General features: G+C 34.3%; 1 protein-coding gene across 1 annotated transcript; it reads right to left on the bottom strand.

Annotated features, from left to right (window-relative positions):
- Positions 1-7,842: 7,842 nt before the first annotated feature.
- LOC145806337 (L-type lectin-domain containing receptor kinase S.1-like) lies at positions 7,843-10,779 on the bottom strand. Its single transcript, XM_082902975.1, has 2 exons — positions 10,064-10,779; positions 7,843-8,936 (listed from the first exon to the last, which is right to left on the bottom strand). Exons 1-2 carry the CDS (start codon positions 10,101-10,103, stop codon positions 8,605-8,607), a joined length of 372 nt encoding a protein of 123 aa, XP_082759101.1. The 5' UTR covers positions 10,104-10,779; the 3' UTR covers positions 7,843-8,604.
- Positions 10,780-11,098: the final 319 nt, after the last annotated feature.

Genomic DNA, 11,098 nt, shown 5'->3' on the forward strand with positions numbered 1-11,098 from the left:
ATCTGCTAAAAAGGAGCTAGAATTTTTTTTTAATTTATTTATTTTTATTTTTTACATTTTTAGTATTTTTTTTTTTTATATTTTTTTGTACACATAATATTATTCTACTCTCAAATGCACACGTACACAAAATAGCAATGGGACATTAATGTTTTATTTTGGGAAAATTAAAACAAAAGATGGGAAGCAAGCGAAATAATTGCAAATATATGAAGAATAAAAAAAAATAAAGAGTATTATATCATTAGTTTATATAGTTTAAGTGAAGTGTGACTTTAGTTTCTGTAATTTCAATTTTAATAATTTGTTTTACATTTTCAGTTTCGTTAATGTGATCCATCCATTACTTATCGTTAGAATTTGAAATGAAAAAACTATGGGTAAAACTAGAGATACCAAAGTAAAATTCAAAATAAATTATAGGGATCACCGGTATAATATATTAATTATAGCAGTGGTCCTTATTGTTTGCTTTAAATTCTACTTTGGTCTTTTTAATTTTTTATATGATTGTTTTTTGTTCCAAATATTAACAACACATGATAAAGGGATCACATTACAACAAAATTTAAAGTGTAAAGACCAAATTAAAACTACGATAACCAAAATAAAATTTCACTCATATTAGAAGGCCTAATTGTAGAATTTACCCAAAACATTACAAAAATATAATACCTCTCTGTCTTAACTCTTCTGCCTCTTAGCCTTTCTGTCATTCCTTTTCTCTCTTCTCTCCACACCAACAATCAAACAACTCTGGGTAGAACCTTCATAATTTTACAGCATGTGCGAAGCTCAATTGGTTCTATGCTAATGATTTGAAGCAAATTGGCACCCCAGTTAAATAGCTGTGTTATGTATATATGTAATTGAGCGGAACAGCTTGTAACACTTTCTAATAGCAGTGAAACTGTAGCAACTGTTAACGTATCCCTCCTTTTTATGTAAATCTAATATTTTTGTGCGTGTGAGATTCATAACTCTTATTTATTTATTTTCTCTATTTTTCGTGTCTCATCGACCAATCTAATTCTGGGTAGAAATGATGCAATTCGTGACAAACAGTTGAGATAATTATGCGATGCTCTTCTTTCATTCCTGTATAGTTGGGCTGAAAAATGGAGCATAGACACGAGCAAAATCAGCTTCATATTGGATTTTTGGAGATTTGGTCATGTCAAATATGGCCTACAATCAACCCGTTGGCCTAGTGGTTGCAGCTTAGGACCTGGAGTATGCTCATTCCAAGTCTCAGGCTCAATTCTCACCAAGTGCTATCAACTCCTTGGAGTTACGCCCATGGACTCTGTTTGAGATTTGTCCAATCCACGTGGATGGGGCGCTTTGTGTGGGTTTTGAAATTAGTTAAAGTGTGTGTAAAATGGTCCGAACAGCCGGGCATAAAAATAAAAATATGGCCTACAATTTTCAAAATGCTAATAAACAAAAGGTTTCATAGTCCCACTCGAAATGCATCAGAATAATTTCACTATGTTGATGGACTCACTACAATAAATTAAGATTTTAGAGACAAAAAATTAAAGACAAATTTACCTTTTAAGAATAAAATATTTTAGTAGCCAAAAGTATTGTTTCTGGTGACAAAATTGGAGATTTATTGATAAATTGTCATCATTTTGAGATCAAAATTCTTTTAGCACACAATTGTTTTTTTTTAAAAAAGTGCATTTATTAGTAATATTTTTAAATAGTCTTTGAAGGTCATTTTTTTGACTTTTCAAGATAGTCTTTTAGTGGCGACTCTCCTAACGACAAGAACTGATGCTTAATTTTTTTTACAATAATATTTATACTTTAGGGATAAAAATTTAATCCTTAAAACTTTTTTTTTTTTTTTGATTTTTTTGATCGGCAAAAAAATTTTATTGATGAAAAGGAAGAGGAATACATCAATAAAGAAGTTGAATAAACAAGCATCATAACCAAGCAAAATGATCACAACTAGGTTTGGCACCATTGAGTAAGCCCAATCACATGCTAGCATACAAGAAGTTGGTGAGCAACCAACCAAACAAGAGCAAGAACAAAAACACAAAAACAGCAGCCCAACAATACAAAAGACAAGCAGCCAAAACCCAACACTGCTGCAACTGCTACAAGACACTACCCCTATTGTTACACAACAAAACCACCCCTGCTGCTACAAACCCAACAGACACAAGCATACAACACTCCTGTTGCTACATACCCAACAGACACAAGCATACAACACACCAATCAACCAATACCTTTGCTACAATACTTGACTTGCTGGAAGGTTAAACACATAATCATCCACAGCAAATGGAACACCTGGGGATGAAGCTCTCACCCACAATGCTATTCTGGTTTTAATTATATCACACAGCCCAGGCAAATCAGGTTGAATACCCTAGAACACCACCTCGTTGCTCAGTTTCCAAATAGACCAAAGAGTAGCAAGTGTATAATTTTCCAAATACTCTGAACAAATTTGTTGAAAGTAAAACCAGCCCACCAAAGTAAAACACCTATAGCATGACCCATTGTGCGTCCCGCCATGATAGAATATTAGCCCAAACCTGCTAGATGAGAGGGCACCACAGCATAACATTGACAGATTCTGCTTCAGTTTTACAAAACACACAAGCAATGTTAGCACTCCCATTGATGATACCAGTACTTTGAAGATACACAGTAGATTTAAGCTTTTTCCTCCATGCCAACCACACAAAAGATTTGGTGTTGGGGAAAATACCAGAAAAAATATATTTTATTGATAAATAATGCAAATAAAATGAGATACTAATAGATCAGGCTGAGGCACGGATATCTCGTTTTCTTTAAAGAGATCAAGCCCACTGCGGTAGGAAGAACCCAAATACCGATGCAGTAGTTAGAAAATTATGACTTGTCCCCTCCAGGATACAACAGCCCGGCCACTTGTCGTATGGTTTAGTCCAACTCTGTACAAGATGGTGAACCCAAAGCTCCACCAAGAAAAACACCTTTCTTTGCTAGTAATCTCTCAAGTATAGAAAAATAGTTTGTGAGTTGATGTAGAAAAGAGTAGAAGAGAAGAACTATTTATAAGCCGCTAAGACATTACAAAATACATCAAAAAAACAATAACGGCCATGAACCTAGAGAAAAGGGAGAATGTACCAAACATTAACTCACCACCAAGTTCATGAATTTTAATTAAACTCCATTCATGAACAAGGTGAGATTCATGAATAAGGCAAAAGAAGATTCATGAACAATATAAATAAATAAATAAATAAATAAATAAAAGATATTAAAATGATCCAACAAACCCCCACTTATTTTAATATCAACAAGGATAAGAGAGATTACCAAACAAAGATAGACTAGTATGCATCATGAAGGTGTGCTCTGCATTGAACCTTCATTAGTGAAACAGCAATCTTTACTCCAGAGTCAGTAGTGGTCTCAGACTTGAACTATGACTGCTTAAGGGAAATAAAGTATTACTGCTCACACATAATAATCCAAGTGTTGACATGAGCTTTTAATAGCCAGCACATTACGGCCTTGTGCTTATCCCAGTTTTCATGAGCAAATTTGAGAATAAGCCTTGTTCTCATAGAAAACGGCCCCACTTTCATGCTCACATAGGTGAAATCTGTTAAGGATGTTCCTGTAATTTACACACCCCACTCAACAAGAGCTACAAAATTTCATTAAGAGTATAAAAACTCAACCCTCCAACATTACAGGACAAATGCACTTACATCATAGGGATGGATAACAAAATATTAAAGAGTGCATTTTTACAACCACCATATGATTCGTTCTTCCCATTGAACCTAGTTCCAGGATCTCTGGTCCCTAGGTTGGGTATCCTCATGCATGGTTTATGATTTTATAGGCTTCAAACCCATCCCCCTCGATGTATTCCAGACCATATCTCTCGCCAAAGGCCTTGGTTAACGGATCCGCAAGATTATCACAAGATCTTACATAATTCACAGTTATGATGCCATTACTCAAATAGGATCTCACATTACTGTGTTTCCTTCGAATAGGTCTGGATTTACCATTATAAAAATGGTTGTTCACTCTACCAATAGCAGCAGTGCTATCACAACGAATTAACACATGAGGAATTGGTTTTTCCCAAAAAGGGATTTCATGTAACGAATCTCTTAACCAATTCGCTTCCTCACATGCTGAAGCTAACGCTATAAGCTCAGCTTCCATTGTATAATTAGCAATTATAGTATGTTTTTTAGACTTCCAACATATAGCACCACCATCCAAGGTAAAAATAAAACCTGAGGTAGAGAGAGAATCACCTGACAAAGTGTTCCAATCGGCATCACTATATTCCTCAAGTAGCGCATGATACTTGTTATAAAACAAACCATAATTTTTGGTACCAGATAAATATCTCATAATTCTTTCCATGGCTATCCAATGATCTCGGCTTGGCTTGCTAGTAAACCTGCTAAGTACTCTAACAGCATATGCAATGTCAGGTCTAGTACAGTCAGTAGCATATCTCAAACTACCAATCATGCTGGTATATTCCCTTTGATTAATCACTTCTTTTTCATTTGTTACAACAGATAAATGTATGCTTGCATCAAAAGGAGTAGCAACATGTTTGCAATCTAGAAAATTATATTTCTTTAAAATTTTCTCAACATATTGCAACTGAACAAGAAAAATGCCATCATTAGTCTTGGTAATTTTAATTTCCAAAATAGAATTGGCTTCACCAAGATCTTTCATATCAAAGTGGCTATTAAGCATATTTTTAGTCTCATTTATAATATGCAAATTAGAGCCAAAGATAAGTAGATCATCCACATATAAGCTAATAATTACATGTGCATTCTCACAAGTTTTATAATATATGCACTTATCACATTCATTAGTCTTATAGCTATTCTCAAGCATGCAGGAATCAAATTTCTTATGTCACTGTTTAGGAACTTGTTTTAAACCATAAAGGGATTTAGTTAGCTTACACACCTTGCTTTCTTGGCCAGGCTCCACAAAGCCTTCGGGTTGGTCCATGTAAATCTCCTCATCTAGATCTCCATATAAAAATACTGTTTTCACATCCATTTGATGAATTTTTAAATCATGAATTGCAGCCACTGCTATCTAATGGATGTAACTCTAGTAACCAGAGAAAAAGTATCAATGAAATCAAGATCAACTTGTTGCTTAAAACCTTTAGCGACAAGTCTTGCTTTATATTTATCAATAGTTCCATCCGGTTTAAGTTTTTTACGAAGGACCCATTTACACCCAATAGTTTTACAACCTGGAGATAAATCCACTAGCTTCTATGTTTTATTTGAAAGTAGTGAATTTATCTCATCATTTATAGTCTCTTTCCAGAAAATAGCATTGAGTGATGATAAAACTTCTTGCACTGTAAGAGGAATTTCTTCCACATTGTAAAGATAGTAATCTGGGCCAAAATCTTTTTCAACTCTAGCTCGTTTACTTCTTCTTGGTTGGATTTGAAAATTTTCTTGTTCTTGAAAAACTTGAGAAGGAATAGAAGAGCTAGGCACGGATAAAATATTTTTAGAAATTATTTGACCCCCACTATTTCTAGATTTGAAAGGAAATTTATTTTCATGAAAAATAGTATCACCTGATTCAAAAATAATATTATTTTTCATGTCAAAAAATCTATAAGCTGTACTATGCAACACATACCCAAGAAAAGCACAGGTGGTAGCTCGTTCACCCAATTTAGGTTATTTAAGATCTGCAAGCCTCACAAAAGCTAAACAACCCCAAACTCTCAAATAACCTAGATTTGGTTTATGGCCTCGCCACAACTCCTAAGGTACAATTTTAGTCTTTTTATGTGGCACTCTATATATCACATGGCAAACTGTCAAAATAGCCTCACCCCAAAGATTTGAGGGAGCACCTGAATCGATAAGCATAGCATTCGCCAAGCCAATTAATGTTCTATTTTTTCTTTCAGCTACGCCATTAGATGAAGGTGAATATAGTGGAGTAGTCTCATGAATAATTCTTAATAACTGAACAAAAGAGTTGAATCCAAGAGATTCATACTCCCGGCTTCTATCACTTCTAATTCTCTTAATTTTTTTACCAAATTGATTTTCCACTTCAAGAAGGAATTCTTTAAATTTCTCAAAAGCATCACTTTTATTTTTTAATAAATATACGTTTGTGTATTTTGAAAAATCATCAATAAAAGTGATAAAATATTGGTTACCACCCCGAGTTAAAATTCCTTCAAACTCACACAAATCAGTATGACATAATTCTAGTAATTCGGTATTTTTTTCAACACTTTTATGAGACCTCTTGGTAATTTTGGCTTTACTGCAAACTTCACATTTCTCAAAATTTTCTTGTCACTTTAGGAATTAATCATAAACTACTCATGATTCTCACATATTTACTGTTAATATGACACAAGCGAGCATGTCAAAAATTAATAGAAGACAACATGTAAACCAAATTAGTAGATGGTTTATTAATCTCAACATTCAATTTGAACATCCCATCACAAGCATAACCCTTACCCACAAAAATATCCTTCTTGGTAATCACATATTGATCAGATTCTATAGTTTGCTTAAAACCAGCCTTATTCAATAAATAACTTGACATCAAATTCTTCCTCATGGACGGTTTATAAAGCACATCTTTTAAAGTAAGCACACGTCCAGAGGTGAACTTCAGGTCAACCTCACCACTACCAAGTATCTTGGTTAGACTAGAGTCACCAAGCATAATTGTTTTCCCATCATCAAAGAAAGTATACACCTTGAACCAAGCTTGATCATAACAGACATGTCTATTAGCACCAGAATCTGACCACCAACCATCTACATAATTAACCATGCAAATGTCTGTAATCATCTCCACAAATGGCTCCTCGATAATGTTAGCCTTTGGGGCAGGTGCACGATTTCGAAATTTGCAAGTTCGAGCAATATGCCCACTTTTGCCACAGACAAAGCATGTAAAATTTTGTGGAGGTGATGGACCTTGGTTCTTATTTGGATTAATCCATTTATTGTGAGGTTTACCATAATTCTTCATATTCTTTTTATAAGGCTTCAAATAAGCATTCTTAGAATTGTGACCTTTGGGTAAGTTATTATTTGCAGAAACAAAGTTTACCTTTGTGGTAGAATTGTCATTACCCGCTTGTGTTATTAATGCATCTTGGCCTCTAGCCTCCTCTTCGACTCGAATGCGAGTGATCAACGCCTCTAAGGAAGTCTCCTTTTTGTTTGTGATGCATGCTTTTTTGGAATTCTCTCTAAGATGGCAGTAGCCTGTCAACAAGTCCTACAACTACCAAGTTGTCACCAATCTTGATGCCTTCAGATCTTACTTCTGCAACTATCATTTGGAAATCTTGTGCTTGCTCCACAACAGATTTTCCATCCACCATTTGGAATCGAAAAAGGCGGCTAGCTGCATATTTTTTTGCTCCTGCCTCTTCAGTATCATACTTAGTCTGTAAAGCTTTCCAAATTTTCTTTGCGGAAGTGTAAGTGGTGTTATAGTAATCATAAAATTGATCAGCAAGGCAATTTAAGAGATAAAAGCGACATTTATACTCATCTGTATTATAGGAAGCCACTTTTGCTTCATGTGCCTTGTAGTCTTTATCATTCATGTCCTCGATTGGGATTTTGTTTGGGTTCTTCTCGATAAGAACATATGCAACTTTCAAAATGCTAAGGTAAAAAAAACTTTTCTTTTCCACCTCTTAAAATGAACTCCCTTGGACTTGAAAGGCTTATTGAGATCTCCAATTCCATCATTGGTTTTTTTTGGAACTTGATCCATGATTGATCTCCTTAAAATTGTTAGGGAAAATACCAGAAAAAAATATTTTATTGATAAATAATGCAAAGAAAATGAGATACAAATAGATCAGGCTGAGATATGGATATCTCGTTTTCTTTAAGGAGATCAAGCCCATTACGGTAAGAAGAACCCAAATACCGATGCAACAGTCACAAAATTATGACTTGTCCCCTCTAGGATACAATAGCCCGACCACTTGTCGTATGGTTCAAGCCAACTCTGCACAAGATGGTGAACCCAAAGCTCCACCAAAAAAAAACACCCGTCTTTGCTAGTAATCTCTCAAGTACAGAAAAATAGTTGGTGAGTTGATGCCGAAAAGAGTAGAAGAGAAGAACTATTTATAGGCCACTAAGACATTACAAAATATATCAAAAAACAATAACGACCATGAACTTAGAGAAAATAGAGAATGTACCAAACATTAACTCACCACCAAGTTCATGAATTCTAATTAAACTCCATTCATGAACAAGATGAGATTCATGAATAAGACAAAAGAAGATTCATGAACAATATAAATAAATAAATAAAAGATATTAAAATGGTCCAACATTTGGCTTTGGGTGGAGAGACATTATGACAGATTCTACAGACGAACGAAGTGACAAGCCCCTTTAGAGATAGGGGGCGGCTTTCTTGTGGTAGTAATTGTGAATGCTTATGTAATAGTCAAGAATGAAAAGACTAACTAAACATTGAACAATAAACTTCCATCATCGCCTTCAAAAATGCTCCCCTGCCTAAAATCATCAGAAATCAGAATTGTAGTCATTCTCTCTCAACATTACCCCCTCCAAATCCCGATTGATGGCTGCAATTGAGCAAGATTTGTAAAACCTCCTGCATGCTAGGCCTATTGGAGGGAAGTTGGCGAATGCAATTGATCCCAAGCTTGAAAACACAAGTCATTTCATGCAAGTAATGAGGTTCTTTAATCTTCTCATCCAGGGCATCAACGAAGTTGTTTCCTTCTTGATTGCAATATTGAGATGCCCAATCGGCAAGGCACATATTTTCATTTTCTTCATTGGCTTTCTTACCAGTAACTAGTTCTAGAAGGACAACACCGAAGCTATTCGCTTTCATTGTCCTAGCATACTCTGAAAGTCATTTATAATTTAAAGTATGAATGCCAAAAAACATTAATGCAAAATAAATTTTAGGATTTTTTTAGTTACAGCTTATAAGTTGACTTTTTTTTTGTCTTATATTTTTTATTTTTAGTAAACTTTTCACGACTTTGAGGTTTTTTTTTTTTTCTTTTTTTACATCAATCTAGTCTAGACCGATCTAAAAAATTTTAAATTTTCAAAAAAAAAAACTCATTAAAGACAAAAATAAGTAAACTTTTTAGGAGTTTTTCAACAAAATTTTACTTATTTTCATCTATAGTAGATTGTTTCAAAATTTTTCCACATTTCCTTAATTTTTAACTCATCTCCTAGCTAACTCTTACCGTGATTTGGAACCAAGATTTTAAATTTTGGGGGGGAAAAAATCAGAGTTTGACTTTTGTAACAAAATAAATCGAATTTTTAATTTTGTCAATTGAAACCGCAATCTTTTGATTGTTTCAATCTAAATCATTTGCCTATTTTCGTTAAGGAAAATTGATGAAGAAAAAAATAAGTATTTTAATCATTAAACTTAATGAAAAAATATATTTTAGATATTTTATTTACACTTACATTGAGTTTAATGACTAGAATACAAATTACCATAGGTTTTGCTTAACGGAAATAGGTTGATAGTTTACATTGATAATAAATCAAAAAATTATTGTTTAAATTGACAAAATTAAAAATTCAGGCATTTTTTGTTACAAGGATCAAATTCTAGAATTTTTTTTTTTTTTAATTTTTCTTAGAAAAATTTCCGTCCATCTTGACTAGACAATCTTTAAAATTTTGAAAATTTTCCAAACATCTATTTAAAGGAAAAAAACAAACCTTTTCAAATTTTTTTTGACAAGATTTAACATATTTTCGTAACAACTTCTACGTTTTAAAATTTTTATGCTTGGCCCCTACCAGCTCCGATTGCAATTTGCAACAAAGCGGTTTACTTTTTTTTATTATTTGAAAAAAGTTATTAATGACAAAAATAAACCATTTTAAAAATGAATTAAAAAAACATTAAAAAAAAATCTAACTTTATTTATTTATTTTTAAATAATCCATTAAAGACAAAAATAAGTTAAAAATAAATCAATTTATATGTTAGTTACCTGGACAAATGTACCCATCAGTGCCAACCACAGCTGACATCGTATTAGGCCCACCATGCTTCACCAATATCTTGGCTAGGCCGAAATCTCCAACTTTTGCATTGAAGTGAGAATCCTACATAATATTGCTCGATTTCACATCTCGGTGAATTACTGAAGGTTTGCAATCATGGTGCATGTAGCATTGCCCTCGGACAGCTCCCACGGCAATTTTCAACCGCTTAGGCCAATCCAAGACAACACCGTGGTCTGAATCCGATATGCTTTGCCTCTTTTTTCCATGGAGCCAACTATACAAGCTATGGTTTCCCATGTACTCATAAACAATAAGTTTTGTAGTCTCACTAGAAATGCAACTCAACAAATTCACTATGTTGGAATGGCGAATTGTGCCCAATATCTCAACTTCTGCTAGAAATTGCTTCTCGAGGTTTTGGTCCAACTTGATATTCTAAATCTTCTTAACTGCTACAAGTTCACTTGGACAGTTCAACTCAACACGATATACTTTTCCTGACCCACCCCTTCCGATCACATTATTTTCAGTCAAATTTGACAAAATGTCTGACTCTTTGAAACTCAAATTCAATTTCTGATAGTAAGTGAGCTCCCACTTGGAATCCGATTCGTGTTCCTTTTTCCTGCAAGTTTTAATTAGGAAGAATGTGAGTAGTGTAGCTGATGCGAGTAAGACTGTTGCTATAACTACGATTATAGCGAGGTGTTGGGATCTGGGATCCCGCCCAAGACCTTATAGAAATCTAAACAAGCAGAAAAACACACCCACACACAAGGAGACACAATATTTTACGTGGTTCGGCCCAATGCCTACGTCCACGGGAGAGTAACCGGTTATCACTATACCAATGAGGAGATTACAGAAAGATTACAATAGAGGAGGAGCTCACACTCTCCTCACTCAGCCACTCACCCGTCTCCCTCGCTCACACCGAGGGAGACGGTCTCTCCGCCTCACATCTCTCGCACTCTTTGGTTCACGGTTTTCTTCCTCACTCACTTACTCACACTTTGGCC

This window comes from Camellia sinensis, chromosome 13 (genome assembly GCF_055761805.1).
Source record: "Camellia sinensis isolate YWXY chromosome 13, ASM5576180v1, whole genome shotgun sequence".
NCBI classification, from domain to species: Eukaryota; Viridiplantae; Streptophyta; class Magnoliopsida; order Ericales; family Theaceae; genus Camellia; species Camellia sinensis.